Raw genomic sequence first — 19,010 nt, forward strand, 5'->3', positions numbered from 1 at the left:
CGCTCACTCTTTCCTCATACGACGGATGCTCCAGCCCCTTAATCATCTTTGTGGCTCTCCGTTGGACCCTCTCTACATCTGGGAGCTTCAGAGCTGCCTTGAGCTCTCCAGTGTCTGCCGCACCGACCAGGTGCTGTCGGCCCACGGGGCTTTAGTGCTTTGAACCAGCCTGGCAGGGACGATCGCTCCCTCGTGGCAGGAGCCATGGGGTATAGGAGAGGGCAAAGGGAGGTGCAGGCCAGCAGGACACGGGGAAAGGACAGTTCTGTGTCTCTGGGCTTCTGCTCTGCTCTGCCCGGGCCTTGGGGCAGACGGTAAACGTATGCTGGCCCCGCAGGTGCTCCTCAGCCATGGCCTCCAAGCAAAAAGCCCCAGCCAGGAGCACCCTGTGGGCAGAAGCAAAGAAGCCAAGGCCGGGGAGGAGGATGGACCCTGGCAGCCCAGCCTTGCTGAGAGAGCTCTCGCCAAGAGCCGCAGAGCGGACAGCCCCGCTGGAGCAGCCGCCGCGACAGGCAGCGGCGGAGGAGGCCGAGGAAGACCCGGCTCATCTTCCTGCACATGGACGGCAGGGGGAATTTATTCTGCAAGGAGCAGGGCACCGGTGCTGTAGCCAGCGGTTGGCACAGGGCTCATCCCGCGGGGCTGTCCGGCCGGCTGCACGGATGTCCCTGGCCATGTCACAGAGGCCGTCGTGCCTGTAGCTGCCGTGTCATGACTGTGCCGCACGAGCACCGTGTCACAGCGGTACCCTGTGACATGGCCGTGCGGGCAGCACATAAGGGGCCGCTGGACGCCAGCAAGGCTGAGTTCGGAGGAAGCGCCTCCGAGCGGCTTGGGAAGGTCGGCGAGTGGATGCGAGCGGATGGCGGCGGGGAGCGGAGAGCGGACGCGAGAGGAGGCCACGCGAGCGGAGGGCTGGGGAGGCGGGGGTGGCGCGGACCTCGCGGGGCAGTCACGGGGTCCCTGCCTGGCGGATCCAGGCTCCCCTGCCCCGCTCTCACCCGGGAGCCCTGTCACCACAGGGTCACCAGAGGAGATCTGGAAGAGAACCCCAGTGCGTCAGTGCTAGGACTCTCCAGAGTTTTTGGTGGACAAGAATCCCAAGTTTCAGGATGAAGAGGAAGGCGCCTGACTCTCGCGAGCAGGGTGAGGGCGCCGTGCCCGTCCCCACGTCTCCCTGCGCCCCGCGTGCTGCCGGGTGCTGAGCGGCGGGCGCCTTCGCTCTCCCTGCAGCGTGCGTGCTCTGCCGCCGGGCCGACGTCCCCGAGACCGTCGTCGGGAAGCGGCACAGGAAGCACGGCCTCTGCGTCCACGAGCGCTGCCTGGTGAGCTGCCCGGGGGCTCCTGCGCTGCCCAGGAACAGCCCCTCGGAGCCCCCCCTGAGCCCCGGCGCTGTCCCGTTTGCAGTATCTCGCCACCGGGCTGGCGCAGCGCGGCGCGGACGACCAGGGTATCTGCGGGTTCCTCCCAGCAGATATCAAACGCATAGTCAAGGCTGCGAGCCAGAAGGTGAGGCCGGGGCAGGGCCGGCAGCTCCGTGCGCGCAGAGGCTCGGGAGGGCTCAGCCGGGGGCGCGGGACACAAAGGCCGCGTTCCGAGCGGCTCCGACGACGCTCCCGGGAGCTCCGGCGGCTCCAGCGCAGGCAGCGACCTCATGCGCGAGGAGGCTCTGCGGGACGGGAGGCACCGGGGCCTTTCCTGGGGACGCGGGGCTGGCCGGGGAGGCCCAGCGCACGTCGCCCATGGGGCTGCCGCGCTCTCTGCAGAGCTGCTTCGTGTGCGGCGAGCGCGGTGCCTCCATCGACTGCCGGAGGAAGGGCTGCGGCCGCAGCTTCCACCTCCCCTGCGCCGTGGACAGCAGCTGCCTGATGCAGTTTTTCAGTCAGTACAGGTAAGGGCTGCAGGAGCCTCCGTGCGTCCCGTGACCCTGCGAGGGGCTGCCAGAACCAGGCTGCGCAGGGTTCCTGCGGCCCCTTTGCCCGTCCTGCGGAGCCTGGCAGCCCCAGCGCTTCCTCACCCTGCTCCTCTCTGCCGCCTTCGCCCCAGATCCTACTGCTCGGAGCACCGGCCGCAGCAGAGCGTGCCCGTGACACCTGATGCAGAAACGCTCTGCATCATCTGCTTCGAGCGGCTGGAGGACAGCCTCTCCTTTGGCACCATGGTGTGCCCATCGTGCAGAGGGGCCTGGTTCCACCGGGACTGTATCCAGGTAGGAGGTTTCGCCTGTCCCGGGGCACGGCCAGGGCCCAGCAGCAGCTGCTGCTAGTGCCGCTTGGCTCTCTGCACAGGGACTGGCTACCAGCGCGGGCCGCGGGCACTTCCGCTGCCCCGGGTGCAACGACAGGAGGAGATTCCTGCCAGAAATGCTCCGAATGGGGATCCTGGTCCAGTTCAAGTTGGTGTCCTGCTGCCCTCATGCCGGGCTCCCCACGGAGCTGGAGGCGGGATGGGAGCCAGGCGAGCGGGGAAGGCTCACGAGCTCCCCTTCCTTTTCCTGCAGAAACCCTGCCTGGGAGGACGGCCAGTACGAGGAGCTGTACGACCGGCACAGCCAGTGCGATGCCAGCCGCTGCCTCTATCGTAGAGGGAGGCAGCGAGCGGAGGAAAGAGGGTAGGGCACCGAAGCTGCCTCTGGCAGCCGCCGGGCTGGCCGCGGAGGCCGTCGTGCCGCGAGCAGGCGCTCAGCGCCGGAGTGGGGCCGGGCGCTGCCCTGATCCGCTCCCTTGGCCTTGGTCGCCCTGCCGGCATCGCGGCCAGCCCCGGCTGCCACAGCACCAGCCCGTTTGCTTGCCCAGGCCCTGGGAGCTCATCCTGTGCAGCTCGTGCGCAGCCAGGGGGACGCACCGGCGCTGCTCCGCAGTAACGAGGGACACCTGGGAGTGCGACGAGTGTGCTGGCCTGGGCCCCGGTAAGAGGCAAAGCCCCGCGGCCCCGGGCTCGGGCCAGGGCCAGGGCCAGGCAGGGTCTCGCGGCCATGCTGCTCACTGTCCCCCTGCCCTCACAGCCCCCAGGGTGCAGCCACAGCCGCCCGATGCCGCCAGCACCAGCACAGAAGCGGCGGCAGCTCCCAGCTCTGCTCGTGCTCCCGGCTCCAGCTCAAGAAGCCGGCAAACACGCGCGTCGCCCTCCGCCTCTGCGACACCCTCGAGCTCGCCGTCAGACGCGGCGAGCTCCGCAACCAGCAGCCGAGGGGAATCCGCGTTGGCTTCCAGCTCCCCGGCTCCCGAGAGCAGCCCCCAGGCAGCGCGGCCAGGACCGGAGCGGCGCCCAGGACCGGAGCGGCGCCCAGGACGCTCCCGCCTTGCTCAGCGGACCCGCCACCCGTACAGGCGGCCCTGACAGTCCCGCGGGACGAGCCGTGTCCAGCAGGCCCAGGAACAGCCCCTCGGAGCCCCGGCGCTCTCCCGTTTGCACTATCTCACCACCGGGCTGGCGCAGCGCGGCGCGGACGACCAGGGTATCTGCGGGTTCCTCCCAGCAGATATCAAACGCATACTCAAGGCTGCGAGCCAGAAGGTGAGGCCGGGACAGGGCTGGCAGCTCCGTGCGCGCAGAGGCTCGGGAGGGCTCAGCCGGGGGCGCGGGACACAAAGGCCGCGTTCCGAGCGGCTCCGACGACGCTCCCGGGAGCTCCGGCGGCTCCAGCGCAGGCAGCGACCTCGTGCGCGAGGAGGCTCTGCGGGACGGGAGGCACCGGGGCCTTTCCTGGGGACGCGGGGCTGGCCGGGGAGGCCCAGCGCACGTCGCCCACGGGGCTGCCACGCTCTCTGCAGAGCTGCTTCGTGTGCGGCGAACGCGGTGCCTCCATAGACGGCCGGGGGAAGGGCTGCGGCCGCAGCTTCCACCTCCCCTGCGCCGTGGACAGCAGCTGCGTGACACAGTTTTTCAAGCAGTACAGGTAAGGGCTGCAGGAGCCTCTGTGCGTCCCGTGACCCTGCGAGGGGCTGCCAGAACCAGGCTGCGCAGGGTTCCTGCGGCCCCTTTGCCCGCCCTGCGGAGCCTGGCAGCCCCAGCGCTTCCTCACCCTGCTCCTCTCTGCCATCTTCGCCCCAGATCCTACTGCTCGGAGCACCGGCCGCAGCAGAGCGTGCCCGTGACACCTGATGCAGAAACGCTCTGCATCATCTGCTTCGAGCGGCTGGAGGACAGCCTCACCTTTGGCACCATGGTGTGCCCATCGTGCAGAGGGGCCTGGTTCCACCGGGACTGTATCCAGGTAGGAGGTTTCGCCTGTCCCGGGGCACGGCCAGGGCCCAGCAGCAGCTGCTGCTAGTGCCGCTTGGCTCTCTGCACAGGGACTGGCTACCAGCGCGGGCCGCGAGCACTTCCGGACCGGAAGCGGCGCCCAGGACCGGAGCGGCGCCCAGGACGCTCCCACCTTGCCCAGCGGACCCGCCACCCGTACAGGCGGCCCTGACAGCCCCGCGGGACGAGCCGTGTGGCCACCGCCAGCTGTGGCACCGGTGCCCTGCCCCCTGCACAATAAAGTTTCTATCTGTCCTCCACGCACTGGGAGATGAGCCTGGTCTTCCTCGGCCTCCTCTGCCGCTACCTTTCCCGGCAACTGCTTTGCGGGAGGGCTGCAGCGGGGCTGTCTGCTCTCCCGCTCTTGGCGAAACCATCTCCGGAGCTGGCGAGGGCCCCGGCCCTGTTCCTCTGGCTGGGCTGAGCTGGAGCCCAGGGCACCGGCGGGAGCTGACAGTCAGGGAACTTTGGGCTTGCAGCTTTGTTTCTATGGGGCTGAGCAGCGTTTGGGGGTGACAGGGCTCCCCAGGGAACATTCTAGAAGGAGCACGATGAGGCCACCCTCTGTGAGGAGAATTCTTGCATTGTGGTGGGGGGAGAAAGCAGGAGCTGCAGGAGAAAGAGAAGGGATGGGAAGAGAACGGGTGCCTGCACCAGTCCCGTGGTGGGCAGCACATGGGTCCTGGACTGGCTTTTGCATCCTCATTCATTTAGTTCCCAGGATAACCATGGGGTAACAGCAGACAGGTCTCCAGGCTGGGCCGTGGTGCTCGCTGGGCCGGGTGGAGCCCACCTGTGCTGGCACAGAGCTGTGCCCGCACCAGCTTTCTGCCGTGGCAGTTGCTAGAGCAGAAGCTCCCGTATCCTCGGTGTCACGCAAAGCCGCCGCACTCCGCCCTTGACGGCCCGGGACCCAGCTCTGTCCCCTGGCCGTGGAGCACGCCCAGCCTGGCAGGCTGAGGTCCTGGCTGCAGGAAGGGGAGCTCAGAGGGAGCTGGGGGCAGCGCAATGCCTGTGGGGGCTAGGGCTGGAGCCGGCTCCGCAGCACGAGGCCCAGCTGCAGCCCGTTCCCAGCAGCAGAGCCCACCTTTTCAGTGAGCTTCCCTGCCTCACACAGCTTCCCCCCGGCCTGTCCCTGCAAATACCTGACCCTTGTGTTGCTGCTTCATTCCAGCCACCACTGGAGCAGGAGGCATCCTGTAAGGAATGCAGGCAAGAGCAGACACCTTTCCCAGCCCCAGGGAGCTTTCCCTGGGATCGAGGGGGATGCGTGCAGGATGCCTGGGAGCCAGGGCTGCCCACCACCACGGCACAGGGTTAAAACCAGGTGGCTGCACCAAGCTGCCTGTGGGCTGGTGGGCAAGGCAGGGGTGGGAGACGGGCTGTCGTGGGGACTCCTCAACATGGCGATGGCATCCGGGCCCTGCATGCAGGGGGCTGGATGGGGGCAGGAGCACACGTGGTGCCTGGGGGCTGCACTGAACATGTCAGAGCACGATGCTTAACCTTTCTGCAGCTTCCTGGGAGCCTGCGCCTGGCAAGGCGAGTCCTGACAGACAGAGGGGAAGCGTGTCCCAACCTGCGAGACAGACACTGAGGCATCCACGTCGCCCCCGAGCGCTGCCTGTCCAGCTTCCCGGATGTGGCTGGAGCCCACACATCCCTCTTCCCTCTGCATGTCCTGCCAAGCCTGGAGAGGAGGTGGCAGCAAGGCACATGCAGCCCCTTGGTGGACTGCGGCTCTAGTCAGCTCCCTCACTCTCCCTCAGCTCGGACTGGCAAGAGACATCAGCAAATTACCCCAAATCTGGATGTCTGGACCCGTTGCCACAGGTCTGCATGGGGAGCTGCTGCAGCTCAGCAAGTGAATCCCGAGGGGCTCTTGAGCCTTTGGGACGGCGGTTGTGCACCTGGGAGCCTCTGGCTCCTCAGGCGCTCGCAGGGAGGTGGTGTGGGTGCTTCTGCCTTCGGCCACCTCCCGTCCCGCTGTGGAGAAACCAGCGGCTGCGGCTGGCCTGGAGCGACCGCACACTTGCACCCTGCCGAGCTCAGCTGGGGAGATTTCACAGAATCCCAGAACGGCTGAGCTTGGAAGGGACCTCTAGAGACCATCTAGTCCAACTCCAATGTTCCGGCAGGGACACCCAGAGCACATGGTGGCATCCAGGCGGGTCTTGAAGGTCTCCAGAGAAGGAGACTCCACAGCCTCTCTGGGCAGCCTGTTGCAGGGCTCTGGCACCCTCACAGCAGAGAAGTTCTTCCTCACATGGGGGTGGAACTGCCTGTGTTTCAACTTGCACCCCTTGTCACCGGCCACCAGCGAGAAGAGTTTGGCCCCATCCTCCCTACATTCTCCCCTCAGGTACTTGTACGTATTGCTCACATCCCCTCCCAGTCTTCTCTCCTCCAGGCTAAACAGGCCCAGCTCGCTCACTCTTTCCTCATACGATAGATGCTCCAGCCCCTTAATCATCTTTGTGGCTCTCCGTTGGACCCTCTCTACATCTGGGAGCTTCAGAGCTGCCTTGAGCTCTCCAGTGTCTGCCGCACCGACCAGGTGCTGTCGGCCCACAGGGCTTTAGTGCTTTGAACCAGCCTGGCAGGGACGATCGCTCCCTCGTGGCAGGAGCCATGGGGTATAGGAGAGGGCAAAGGGAGGTGCAGGCCAGCAGGACACGGGGAAAGGACAGTTCTGTGTCTCTGGGCTTCTGCTCTGCTCTGCCCGGGCCTTGGGGCAGACGGTAAACGTATGCTGGCCCCGCAGGTGCTCCTCAGCCATGGCCTCCAAGCAAAAAGCCCCAGCCAGGAGCACCCTGTGGGCAGAAGCAAAGAAGCCAAGGCCGGGGAGGAGGATGGACCCTGGCAGCCCAGCCTTGCTGAGAGAGCTCTCGCCAAGAGCCGCAGAGCGGACAGCCCCGCTGGAGCAGCCGCCGCGACAGGCAGCGGTGGAGGAGGCCGAGGAAGACCCGGCTCATCTTCCTGCACATGGACGGCAGGGGGAATTTATTCTGCAAGGAGCAGGGCACCGGTGCTGTAGCCAGCGGTTGGCACAGGGCTCATCCCGCGGGGCTGTCCGGCCGGCTGCACGGATGTCCCTGGCCATGTCACAGAGGCCGTCGTGCCTGTAGCTGCCGTGTCATGACTGTGCCGCACGAGCACCGTGTCACAGCGGTACCCTGTGACACGGCCGTGCGGGCAGCACATAAGGGGCCGCTGGACGCCAGCAAGGCTGAGTTCGGAGGAAGCGCCTCCGAGCGGCTTGGGAAGGTCGGCGAGTGGATGCGAGCGGATGGCGGCGGGGAGCGGAGAGCGGACGCGAGAGGAGGCCACGCGAGCGGAGGGCTGGGGAGGCGGGGGTGGCGCGGACCTCGCGGGGCAGTCACGGGGTCCCTGCCTGGCGGATCCAGGCTCCCCTGCCCCGCTCTCACCCGGGAGCCCTGTCACCACAGGGTCACCAGAGGAGATCTGGAAGAGAACCCCAGTGCGTCAGTGCTAGGACTCTCCAGAGTTTTTGGTGGACAAGAATCCCAAGTTTCAGGATGAAGAGGAAGGCGCCTGACTCTCGCGAGCAGGGTGAGGGCGCCGTGCCCGTCCCCACGTCTCCCTGCGCCCCGCGTGCTGCCGGGTGCTGAGCGGCGGGCGCCTTCGCTCTCCCTGCAGCGTGCGTGCTCTGCCGCCGGGCCGACGTCCCCGAGACCGTCGTCGGGAAGCGGCACAGGAAGCACGGCCTCTGCGTCCACGAGCGCTGCCTGGTGAGCTGCCCGGGGGCTCCTGCGCTGCCCAGGAACAGCCCCTCGGAGCCCCCCCTGAGCCCCGGCGCTGTCCCGTTTGCAGTATCTCGCCACCGGGCTGGCGCAGCGCGGCGCGGACGACCAGGGTATCTGCGGGTTCCTCCCAGCAGATATCAAACGCATAGTCAAGGCTGCGAGCCAGAAGGTGAGGCCGGGGCAGGGCCGGCAGCTCCGTGCGCGCAGAGGCTCGGGAGGGCTCAGCCGGGGGCGCGGGACACAAAGGCCGCGTTCCGAGCGGCTCCGACGACGCTCCCGGGAGCTCCGGCGGCTCCAGCGCAGGCAGCGACCTCATGCGCGAGGAGGCTCTGCGGGACGGGAGGCACCGGGGCCTTTCCTGGGGACGCGGGGCTGGCCGGGGAGGCCCAGCGCACGTCGCCCATGGGGCTGCCGCGCTCTCTGCAGAGCTGCTTCGTGTGCGGCGAGCGCGGTGCCTCCATCGACTGCCGGAGGAAGGGCTGCGGCCGCAGCTTCCACCTCCCCTGCGCCGTGGACAGCAGCTGCCTGATGCAGTTTTTCAGTCAGTACAGGTAAGGGCTGCAGGAGCCTCCGTGCGTCCCGTGACCCTGCGAGGGGCTGCCAGAACCAGGCTGCGCAGGGTTCCTGCGGCCCCTTTGCCCGTCCTGCGGAGCCTGGCAGCCCCAGCGCTTCCTCACCCTGCTCCTCTCTGCCGCCTTCGCCCCAGATCCTACTGCTCGGAGCACCGGCCGCAGCAGAGCGTGCCCGTGACACCTGATGCAGAAACGCTCTGCATCATCTGCTTCGAGCGGCTGGAGGACAGCCTCTCCTTTGGCACCATGGTGTGCCCATCGTGCAGAGGGGCCTGGTTCCACCGGGACTGTATCCAGGTAGGAGGTTTCGCCTGTCCCGGGGCACGGCCAGGGCCCAGCAGCAGCTGCTGCTAGTGCCGCTTGGCTCTCTGCACAGGGACTGGCTACCAGCGCGGGCCGCGGGCACTTCCGCTGCCCCGGGTGCAACGACAGGAGGAGATTCCTGCCAGAAATGCTCCGAATGGGGATCCTGGTCCAGTTCAAGTTGGTGTCCTGCTGCCCTCATGCCGGGCTCCCCACGGAGCTGGAGGCGGGATGGGAGCCAGGCGAGCGGGGAAGGCTCACGAGCTCCCCTTCCTTTTCCTGCAGAAACCCTGCCTGGGAGGACGGCCAGTACGAGGAGCTGTACGACCGGCACAGCCAGTGCGATGCCAGCCGCTGCCTCTATCGTAGAGGGAGGCAGCGAGCGGAGGAAAGAGGGTAGGGCACCGAAGCTGCCTCTGGCAGCCGCCGGGCTGGCCGCGGAGGCCGTCGTGCCGCGAGCAGGCGCTCAGCGCCGGAGTGGGGCCGGGCGCTGCCCTGATCCGCTCCCTTGGCCTTGGTCGCCCTGCCGGCATCGCGGCCAGCCCCGGCTGCCACAGCACCAGCCCGTTTGCTTGCCCAGGCCCTGGGAGCTCATCCTGTGCAGCTCGTGCGCAGCCAGGGGGACGCACCGGCGCTGCTCCGCAGTAACGAGGGACACCTGGGAGTGCGACGAGTGTGCTGGCCTGGGCCCCGGTAAGAGGCAAAGCCCCGCGGCCCCGGGCTCGGGCCAGGGCCAGGGCCAGGCAGGGTCTCGCGGCCATGCTGCTCACTGTCCCCCTGCCCTCACAGCCCCCAGGGTGCAGCCACAGCCGCCCGATGCCGCCAGCACCAGCACAGAAGCGGCGGCAGCTCCCAGCTCTGCTCGTGCTCCCGGCTCCAGCTCAAGAAGCCGGCAAACACGCGCGTCGCCCTCCGCCTCTGCGACACCCTCGAGCTCGCCGTCAGACGCGGCGAGCTCCGCAACCAGCAGCCGAGGGGAATCCGCGTTGGCTTCCAGCTCCCCGGCTCCCGAGAGCAGCCCCCAGGCAGCGCGGCCAGGACCGGAGCGGCGCCCAGGACCGGAGCGGCGCCCAGGACGCTCCCGCCTTGCTCAGCGGACCCGCCACCCGTACAGGCGGCCCTGACAGTCCCGCGGGACGAGCCGTGTCCAGCAGGCCCAGGAACAGCCCCTCGGAGCCCCGGCGCTCTCCCGTTTGCACTATCTCACCACCGGGCTGGCGCAGCGCGGCGCGGACGACCAGGGTATCTGCGGGTTCCTCCCAGCAGATATCAAACGCATACTCAAGGCTGCGAGCCAGAAGGTGAGGCCGGGACAGGGCTGGCAGCTCCGTGCGCGCAGAGGCTCGGGAGGGCTCAGCCGGGGGCGCGGGACACAAAGGCCGCGTTCCGAGCGGCTCCGACGACGCTCCCGGGAGCTCCGGCGGCTCCAGCGCAGGCAGCGACCTCGTGCGCGAGGAGGCTCTGCGGGACGGGAGGCACCGGGGCCTTTCCTGGGGACGCGGGGCTGGCCGGGGAGGCCCAGCGCACGTCGCCCACGGGGCTGCCACGCTCTCTGCAGAGCTGCTTCGTGTGCGGCGAACGCGGTGCCTCCATAGACGGCCGGGGGAAGGGCTGCGGCCGCAGCTTCCACCTCCCCTGCGCCGTGGACAGCAGCTGCGTGACACAGTTTTTCAAGCAGTACAGGTAAGGGCTGCAGGAGCCTCTGTGCGTCCCGTGACCCTGCGAGGGGCTGCCAGAACCAGGCTGCGCAGGGTTCCTGCGGCCCCTTTGCCCGCCCTGCGGAGCCTGGCAGCCCCAGCGCTTCCTCACCCTGCTCCTCTCTGCCGTCTTCGCCCCAGATCCTACTGCTCGGAGCACCGGCCGCAGCAGAGCGTGCCCGTGACACCTGATGCAGAAACGCTCTGCATCATCTGCTTCGAGCGGCTGGAGGACAGCCTCACCTTTGGCACCATGGTGTGCCCATCGTGCAGAGGGGCCTGGTTCCACCGGGACTGTATCCAGGTAGGAGGTTTCGCCTGTCCCGGGGCACGGCCAGGGCCCAGCAGCAGCTGCTGCTAGTGCCGCTTGGCTCTCTGCACAGGGACTGGCTACCAGCGCGGGCCGCGAGCACTTCCGGACCGGAAGCGGCGCCCAGGACCGGAGCGGCGCCCAGGACGCTCCCACCTTGCCCAGCGGACCCGCCACCCGTACAGGCGGCCCTGACAGCCCCGCGGGACGAGCCGTGTGGCCACCGCCAGCTGTGGCACCGGTGCCCTGCCCCCTGCACAATAAAGTTTCTATCTGTCCTCCACGCACTGGGAGATGAGCCTGGTCTTCCTCGGCCTCCTCTGCCGCTACCTTTCCCGGCAACTGCTTTGCGGGAGGGCTGCAGCGGGGCTGTCTGCTCTCCCGCTCTTGGCGAAACCATCTCCGGAGCTGGCGAGGGCCCCGGCCCTGTTCCTCTGGCTGGGCTGAGCTGGAGCCCAGGGCACCGGCGGGAGCTGACAGTCAGGGAACTTTGGGCTTGCAGCTTTGTTTCTACGGGGCTGAGCAGCGTTTGGGGGTGACAGGGCTCCCCAGGGAACATTCTAGAAGGAGCACGATGAGGCCACCCTCTGTGAGGAGAATTCTTGCATTGTGGTGGGGGGAGAAAGCAGGAGCTGCAGGAGAAAGAGAAGGGATGGGAAGAGAACGGGTGCCTGCACCAGTCCCGTGGTGGGCAGCACATGGGTCCTGGACTGGCTTTTGCATCCTCATTCATTTAGTTCCCGGGATAACCATGGGGTAACAGCAGACAGGTCTCCAGGCTGGGCCGTGGTGCTCGCTGGGCCAGGTGGAGCCCACCTGTGCTGGCACAGAGCTGTGCCCGCACCAGCTTTCTGCCGTGGCAGTTGCTAGAGCAGAAGCTCCCGTATCCTCGGTGTCACGCAAAGCCGCCGCACTCCGCCCTTGACGGCCCGGGACCCAGCTCTGTCCCCTGGCCGTGGAGCACGCCCAGCCTGGCAGGCTGAGGTCCTGGCTGCAGGAAGGGGAGCTCAGAGGGAGCTGGGGGCAGCGCAATGCCTGTGGGGGCTAGGGCTGGAGCCGGCTCCGCAGCACGAGGCCCAGCTGCAGCCCGTTCCCAGCAGCAGAGCCCACCTTTTCAGTGAGCTTCCCTGCCTCACACAGCTTCCCCCCGGCCTGTCCCTGCAAATACCTGACCCTTGTGTTGCTGCTTCATTCCAGCCACCACTGGAGCAGGAGGCATCCTGTAAGGAATGCAGGCAAGAGCAGACACCTTTCCCAGCCCCAGGGAGCTTTCCCTGGGATCGAGGGGGATGCGTGCAGGATGCCTGGGAGCCAGGGCTGCCCACCACCACGGCACAGGGTTAAAACCAGGTGGCTGCACCAAGCTGCCTGTGGGCTGGTGGGCAAGGCAGGGGTGGGAGACGGGCTGTCGTGGGGACTCCTCAACATGGCGATGGCATCCGGGCCCTGCATGCAGGGGGCTGGATGGGGGCAGGAGCACACGTGGTGCCTGGGGGCTGCACTGAACATGTCAGAGCACGATGCTTAACCTTTCTGCAGCTTCCTGGGAGCCTGCGCCTGGCAAGGCGAGTCCTGACAGACAGAGGGGAAGCGTGTCCCAACCTGCGAGACAGACACTGAGGCATCCACGTCGCCCCCGAGCGCTGCCTGTCCAGCTTCCCGGATGTGGCTGGAGCCCACACATCCCTCTTCCCTCTGCATGTCCTGCCAAGCCTGGAGAGGAGGTGGCAGCAAGGCACATGCAGCCCCTTGGTGGACTGCGGCTCTAGTCAGCTCCCTCACTCTCCCTCAGCTCGGACTGGCAAGAGACATCAGCAAATTACCCCAAATCTGGATGTCTGGACCCGTTGCCACAGGTCTGCATGGGGAGCTGCTGCAGCTCAGCAAGTGAATCCCGAGGGGCTCTTGAGCCTTTGGGACGGCGGTTGTGCACCTGGGAGCCTCTGGCTCCTCGGGCGCTCGCAGGGAGGTGGTGTGGGTGCTTCTGCCTTCGGCCACCTCCCGTCCCGCTGTGGAGAAACCAGCGGCTGCGGCTGGCCTGGAGCGACCGCACACTTGCACCCTGCCGAGCTCAGCTGGGGAGATTTCACAGAATCCCAGAACGGCTGAGCTTGGAAGGGACCTCTAGAGACCATCTAGTCCAACTCCAATGTTCCGGCAGGGACACCCAGAGCACATGGTGGCATCCAGGCGGGTCTTGAAGGTCTCCAGAGAAGGAGACTCCACAGCCTCTCTGGGCAGCCTGTTGCAGGGCTCTGGCACCCTCACAGCAGAGAAGTTCTTCCTCACATGGGGGTGGAACTGCCTGTGTTTCAACTTGCACCCCTTGTCACCGGCCACCAGCGAGAAGAGTTTGGCCCCATCCTCCCTACATTCTCCCCTCAGGTACTTGTACGTATTGCTCACATCCCCTCCCAGTCTTCTCTCCTCCAGGCTAAACAGGCCCAGCTCGCTCACTCTTTCCTCATACGATAGATGCTCCAGCCCCTTAATCATCTTTGTGGCTCTCCGTTGGACCCTCTCTACATCTGGGAGCTTCAGAGCTGCCTTGAGCTCTCCAGTGTCTGCCGCACCGACCAGGTGCTGTCGGCCCACAGGGCTTTAGTGCTTTGAACCAGCCTGGCAGGGACGATCGCTCCCTCGTGGCAGGAGCCATGGGGTATAGGAGAGGGCAAAGGGAGGTGCAGGCCAGCAGGACACGGGGAAAGGACAGTTCTGTGTCTCTGGGCTTCTGCTCTGCTCTGCCCGGGCCTTGGGGCAGACGGTAAACGTATGCTGGCCCCGCAGGTGCTCCTCAGCCATGGCCTCCAAGCAAAAAGCCCCAGCCAGGAGCACCCTGTGGGCAGAAGCAAAGAAGCCAAGGCCGGGGAGGAGGATGGACCCTGGCAGCCCAGCCTTGCTGAGAGAGCTCTCGCCAAGAGCCGCAGAGCGGACAGCCCCGCTGGAGCAGCCGCCGCGACAGGCAGCGGTGGAGGAGGCCGAGGAAGACCCGGCTCATCTTCCTGCACATGGACGGCAGGGGGAATTTATTCTGCAAGGAGCAGGGCACCGGTGCTGTAGCCAGCGGTTGGCACAGGGCTCATCCCGCGGGGCTGTCCGGCCGGCTGCACGGATGTCCCTGGCCATGTCACAGAGGCCGTCGTGCCTGTAGCTGCCGTGTCATGACTGTGCCGCACGAGCACCGTGTCACAGCGGTACCCTGTGACACGGCCGTGCGGGCAGCACATAAGGGGCCGCTGGACGCCAGCAAGGCTGAGTTCGGAGGAAGCGCCTCCGAGCGGCTTGGGAAGGTCGGCGAGTGGATGCGAGCGGATGGCGGCGGGGAGCGGAGAGCGGACGCGAGAGGAGGCCACGCGAGCGGAGGGCTGGGGAGGCGGGGGTGGCGCGGACCTCGCGGGGCAGTCACGGGGTCCCTGCCTGGCGGATCCAGGCTCCCCTGCCCCGCTCTCACCCGGGAGCCCTGTCACCACAGGGTCACCAGAGGAGATCTGGAAGAGAACCCCAGTGCGTCAGTGCTAGGACTCTCCAGAGTTTTTGGTGGACAAGAATCCCAAGTTTCAGGATGAAGAGGAAGGCGCCTGACTCTCGCGAGCAGGGTGAGGGCGCCGTGCCCGTCCCCACGTCTCCCTGCGCCCCGCGTGCTGCCGGGTGCTGAGCGGCGGGCGCCTTCGCTCTCCCTGCAGCGTGCGTGCTCTGCCGCCGGGCCGACGTCCCCGAGACCGTCGTCGGGAAGCGGCACAGGAAGCACGGCCTCTGCGTCCACGAGCGCTGCCTGGTGAGCTGCCCGGGGGCTCCTGCGCTGCCCAGGAACAGCCCCTCGGAGCCCCCCCTGAGCCCCGGCGCTGTCCCGTTTGCAGTATCTCGCCACCGGGCTGGCGCAGCGCGGCGCGGACGACCAGGGTATCTGCGGGTTCCTCCCAGCAGATATCAAACGCATAGTCAAGGCTGCGAGCCAGAAGGTGAGGCCGGGGCAGGGCCGGCAGCTCCGTGCGCGCAGAGGCTCGGGAGGGCTCAGCCGGGGGCGCGGGACACAAAGGCCGCGTTCCGAGCGGCTCCGACGACGCTCCCGGGAGCTCCGGCGGCTCCAGCGCAGGCAGCGACCTCATGCGCGAGGAGGCTCTGCGGGACGGGAGGCACCGGGGCCTTTCCTGGGGACGCGGGGCTGGCCGGGGAGGCCCAGCGCACGTCGCCCATGGGGCTGCCGCGCTCTCTGCAGAGCTGCTTCGTGTGCGGCGAGCGCGGTGCCTCCATCGACTGCCGGAGGAAGGGCTGCGGCCGCAGCTTCCACCTCCCCTGCGCCGTGGACAGCAGCTGCCTGATGCAGTTTTTCAGTCAGTACAGGTAAGGGCTGCAGGAGCCTCCGTGCGTCCCGTGACCCTGCGAGGGGCTGCCAGAACCAGGCTGCGCAGGGTTCCTGCGGCCCCTTTGCCCGTCCTGCGGAGCCTGGCAGCCCCAGCGCTTCCTCACCCTGCTCCTCTCTGCCGCCTTCGCCCCAGATCCTACTGCTCGGAGCACCGGCCGCAGCAGAGCGTGCCCGTGACACCTGATGCAGAAACGCTCTGCATCATCTGCTTCGAGCGGCTGGAGGACAGCCTCTCCTTTGGCACCATGGTGTGCCCATCGTGCAGAGGGGCCTGGTTCCACCGGGACTGTATCCAGGTAGGAGGTTTCGCCTGTCCCGGGGCACGGCCAGGGCCCAGCAGCAGCTGCTGCTAGTGCCGCTTGGCTCTCTGCACAGGGACTGGCTACCAGCGCGGGCCGCGGGCACTTCCGCTGCCCCGGGTGCAACGACAGGAGGAGATTCCTGCCAGAAATGCTCCGAATGGGGATCCTGGTCCAGTTCAAGTTGGTGTCCTGCTGCCCTCATGCCGGGCTCCCCACGGAGCTGGAGGCGGGATGGGAGCCAGGCGAGCGGGGAAGGCTCACGAGCTCCCCTTCCTTTTCCTGCAGAAACCCTGCCTGGGAGGACGGCCAGTACGAGGAGCTGTACGACCGGCACAGCCAGTGCGATGCCAGCCGCTGCCTCTATCGTAGAGGGAGGCAGCGAGCGGAGGAAAGAGGGTAGGGCACCGAAGCTGCCTCTGGCAGCCGCCGGGCTGGCCGCGGAGGCCGTCGTGCCGCGAGCAGGCGCTCAGCGCCGGAGTGGGGCCGGGCGCTGCCCTGATCCGCTCCCTTGGCCTTGGTCGCCCTGCCGGCATCGCGGCCAGCCCCGGCTGCCACAGCACCAGCCCGTTTGCTTGCCCAGGCCCTGGGAGCTCATCCTGTGCAGCTCGTGCGCAGCCAGGGGGACGCACCGGCGCTGCTCCGCAGTAACGAGGGACACCTGGGAGTGCGACGAGTGTGCTGGCCTGGGCCCCGGTAAGAGGCAAAGCCCCGCGGCCCCGGGCTCGGGCCAGGGCCAGGGCCAGGCAGGGTCTCGCGGCCATGCTGCTCACTGTCCCCCTGCCCTCACAGCCCCCAGGGTGCAGCCACAGCCGCCCGATGCCGCCAGCACCAGCACAGAAGCGGCGGCAGCTCCCAGCTCTGCTCGTGCTCCCGGCTCCAGCTCAAGAAGCCGGCAAACACGCGCGTCGCCCTCCGCCTCTGCGACACCCTCGAGCTCGCCGTCAGACGCGGCGAGCTCCGCAACCAGCAGCCGAGGGGAATCCGCGTTGGCTTCCAGCTCCCCGGCTCCCGAGAGCAGCCCCCAGGCAGCGCGGCCAGGACCGGAGCGGCGCCCAGGACCGGAGCGGCGCCCAGGACGCTCCCGCCTTGCTCAGCGGACCCGCCACCCGTACAGGCGGCCCTGACAGTCCCGCGGGACGAGCCGTGTCCAGCAGGCCCAGGAACAGCCCCTCGGAGCCCCGGCGCTCTCCCGTTTGCACTATCTCACCACCGGGCTGGCGCAGCGCGGCGCGGACGACCAGGGTATCTGCGGGTTCCTCCCAGCAGATATCAAACGCATACTCAAGGCTGCGAGCCAGAAGGTGAGGCCGGGACAGGGCTGGCAGCTCCGTGCGCGCAGAGGCTCGGGAGGGCTCAGCCGGGGGCGCGGGACACAAAGGCCGCGTTCCGAGCGGCTCCGACGACGCTCCCGGGAGCTCCGGCGGCTCCAGCGCAGGCAGCGACCTCGTGCGCGAGGAGGCTCTGCGGGACGGGAGGCACCGGGGCCTTTCCTGGGGACGCGGGGCTGGCCGGGGAGGCCCAGCGCACGTCGCCCACGGGGCTGCCACGCTCTCTGCAGAGCTGCTTCGTGTGCGGCGAACGCGGTGCCTCCATAGACGGCCGGGGGAAGGGCTGCGGCCGCAGCTTCCACCTCCCCTGCGCCGTGGACAGCAGCTGCGTGACACAGTTTTTCAAGCAGTACAGGTAAGGGCTGCAGGAGCCTCTGTGCGTCCCGTGACCCTGCGAGGGGCTGCCAGAACCAGGCTGCGCAGGGTTCCTGCGGCCCCTTTGCCCGCCCTGCGGAGCCTGGCAGCCCCAGCGCTTCCTCACCCTGCTCCTCTCTGCCGTCTTCGCCCCAGATCCTACTGCTCGGAGCACCGGCCGCAGCAGAGCGTGCCCGTGACACCTGATGCAGAAACGCTCTGCATCATCTGCTTCGAGCGGCTGGAGGACAGCCTCACCTTTGGCACCATGGTGTGCCCATCGTGCAGAGGGGCCTGGTTCCACCGGGACTGTATCCAGGTAGGAGGTTTCGCCTGTCCCGGGGCACGGCCAGGGCCCAGCAGCAGCTGCTGCTAGTGCCGCTTGGCTCTCTGCACAGGGACTGGCTACCAGCGCGGGCCGCGAGCACTTCCGGACCGGAAGCGGCGCCCAGGACCGGAGCGGCGCCCAGGACGCTCCCACCTTGCCCAGCGGACCCGCCACCCGTACAGGCGGCCCTGACAGCCCCGCGGGACGAGCCGTGTGGCCACCGCCAGCTGTGGCACCGGTGCCCTGCCCCCTGCACAATAAAGTTTCTATCTGTCCTCCACGCACTGGGAGATGAGCCTGGTCTTCCTCGGCCTCCTCTGCCGCTACCTTTCCCGGCAACTGCTTTGCGGGAGGGCTGCAGCGGGGCTGTCTGCTCTCCCGCTCTTGGCGAAACCATCTCCGGAGCTGGCGAGGGCCCCGGCCCTGTTCCTCTGGCTGGGCTGAGCTGGAGCCCAGGGCACCGGCGGGAGCTGACAGTCAGGGAACTTTGGGCTTGCAGCTTTGTTTCTACGGGGCTGAGCAGCGTTTGGGGGTGACAGGGCTCCCCAGGGAACATTCTAGAAGGAGCACGATGAGGCCACCCTCTGTGAGGAGAATTCTTGCATTGTGGTGGGGGGAGAAAGCAGGAGCTGCAGGAGAAAGAGAAGGGATGGGAAGAGAACGGGTGCCTGCACCAGTCCCGTGGTGGGCAGCACATGGGTCCTGGACTGGCTTTTGCATCCTCATTCATTTAGTTCCCGGGATAACCATGGGGTAACAGCAGACAGGTCTCCAGGCTGGGCCGTGGTGCTCGCTGGGCCAGGTGGAGCCCACCTGTGCTGGCACAGAGCTGTGCCCGCACCAGCTTTCTGCCGTGGCAGTTGCTAGAGCAGAAGCTCCCGTATCCTCGGTGTCACGCAAAGCCGCCGCACTCCGCCCTTGACGGCCCGGGACCCAGCTCTGTCCCCTGGCCGTGGAGCACGCCCAGCCTGGCAGGCTGAGGTCCTGGCTGCAGGAAGGGGAGCTCAGAGGGAGCTGGGGGCAGCGCAATGCCTGTGGGGGCTAGGGCTGGAGCCGGCTCCGCAGCACGAGGCCCAGCTGCAGCCCGTTCCCAGCAGCAGAGCCCACCTTTTCAGTGAGCTTCCCTGCCTCACACAGCTTCCCCCCGGCCTGTCCCTGCAAATACCTGACCCTTGTGTTGCTGCTTCATTCCAGCCACCACTGGAGCAGGAGGCATCCTGTAAGGAATGCAGGCAAGAGCAGACACCTTTCCCAGCCCCAGGGAGCTTTCCCTGGGATCGAGGGGGATGCGTGCAGGATGCCTGGGAGCCAGGGCTGCCCACCACCACGGCACAGGGTTAAAACCAGGTGGCTGCACCAAGCTGCCTGTGGGCTGGTGGGCAAGGCAGGGGTGGGAGACGGGCTGTCGTGGGGACTCCTCAACATGGCGATGGCATCCGGG

At 67.6% G+C, this 19,010-nt stretch overlaps 4 protein-coding genes across 4 annotated transcripts in view; all 4 read left to right on the forward strand.

Moving 5' to 3' along the window:
* The first annotated feature begins 1,112 nt into the window (after positions 1-1,112).
* Positions 1,113-3,339, forward strand: LOC148596211 (E3 ubiquitin-protein ligase PHF7-like). The gene is made up of 9 exons (XM_088526546.1): positions 1,113-1,146; positions 1,234-1,325; positions 1,408-1,509; positions 1,767-1,891; positions 2,047-2,209; positions 2,289-2,395; positions 2,501-2,611; positions 2,796-2,908; positions 3,005-3,339. Exons 1-9 carry the CDS (start codon positions 1,113-1,115, stop codon positions 3,337-3,339), a joined length of 1,182 nt encoding a protein of 393 aa, XP_088382672.1.
* A 4,445-nt stretch (positions 3,340-7,784) lies between these two features.
* Positions 7,785-10,011, forward strand: LOC148596212 (E3 ubiquitin-protein ligase PHF7-like). Its single transcript, XM_088526558.1, has 9 exons — positions 7,785-7,818; positions 7,906-7,997; positions 8,080-8,181; positions 8,439-8,563; positions 8,719-8,881; positions 8,961-9,067; positions 9,173-9,283; positions 9,468-9,580; positions 9,677-10,011. The coding sequence occupies exons 1-9, from the start codon at positions 7,785-7,787 to the stop codon at positions 10,009-10,011; spliced, it is 1,182 nt and encodes a 393-aa protein (XP_088382684.1).
* A 4,445-nt stretch (positions 10,012-14,456) lies between these two features.
* On the forward strand, positions 14,457-16,683 carry LOC148596213 (E3 ubiquitin-protein ligase PHF7-like). The gene is made up of 9 exons (XM_088526569.1): positions 14,457-14,490; positions 14,578-14,669; positions 14,752-14,853; positions 15,111-15,235; positions 15,391-15,553; positions 15,633-15,739; positions 15,845-15,955; positions 16,140-16,252; positions 16,349-16,683. Exons 1-9 carry the CDS (start codon positions 14,457-14,459, stop codon positions 16,681-16,683), a joined length of 1,182 nt encoding a protein of 393 aa, XP_088382695.1.
* A 78-nt stretch (positions 16,684-16,761) lies between these two features.
* Positions 16,762-19,010, forward strand: part of LOC148596214 (E3 ubiquitin-protein ligase PHF7-like) — a gene marked incomplete at its 5' end in the record, with an annotated part of 499,504 nt that continues 497,255 nt past the window's right edge. The window contains 3 exons of the mRNA XM_088526910.1: positions 16,762-16,860; positions 17,118-17,242; positions 17,398-17,560. Coding sequence (XP_088383036.1) covers positions 16,762-16,860; positions 17,118-17,242; positions 17,398-17,560 — 387 coding nt within the window. The remainder of the gene's footprint in view (positions 16,861-17,117; positions 17,243-17,397; positions 17,561-19,010) is intronic.

Source organism: Tinamus guttatus, unplaced genomic scaffold (genome assembly GCF_059628265.1).
Source record: "Tinamus guttatus ecotype Peru unplaced genomic scaffold, ASM5962826v1 Tinamus_guttatus_pri_ptg000026l, whole genome shotgun sequence".
In the NCBI taxonomy this organism is placed as follows: Eukaryota; Metazoa; Chordata; class Aves; order Tinamiformes; family Tinamidae; genus Tinamus; species Tinamus guttatus.

Bases quoted from the DNA above. Each gene is read 5' to 3' on its own strand.
- LOC148596212 (XM_088526558.1), top strand. From the start codon at position 7,785: ATGAAGAGGAAGGCGCCTGACTCTCGCGAGCAGG. The intron at 7,998-8,079 runs GTGAGCTGCCCG...TCCCGTTTGCAG, and splicing joins GCGTCCACGAGCGCTGCCTG to TATCTCGCCACCGGGCTGGC. The intron at 9,284-9,467 runs GTAGGGCACCGA...TTGCTTGCCCAG, and splicing joins CAGCGAGCGGAGGAAAGAGG to GCCCTGGGAGCTCATCCTGT.
- LOC148596211 (XM_088526546.1), top strand. From the start codon at position 1,113: ATGAAGAGGAAGGCGCCTGACTCTCGCGAGCAGG. The intron at 1,892-2,046 runs GTAAGGGCTGCA...CCTTCGCCCCAG, and splicing joins CAGTTTTTCAGTCAGTACAG to ATCCTACTGCTCGGAGCACC. The intron at 2,210-2,288 runs GTAGGAGGTTTC...CTCTCTGCACAG, and splicing joins TCCACCGGGACTGTATCCAG to GGACTGGCTACCAGCGCGGG.
- LOC148596213 (XM_088526569.1), top strand. From the start codon at position 14,457: ATGAAGAGGAAGGCGCCTGACTCTCGCGAGCAGG. The intron at 14,491-14,577 runs GTGAGGGCGCCG...CTCTCCCTGCAG, and splicing joins GCCTGACTCTCGCGAGCAGG to CGTGCGTGCTCTGCCGCCGG. The intron at 15,554-15,632 runs GTAGGAGGTTTC...CTCTCTGCACAG, and splicing joins TCCACCGGGACTGTATCCAG to GGACTGGCTACCAGCGCGGG.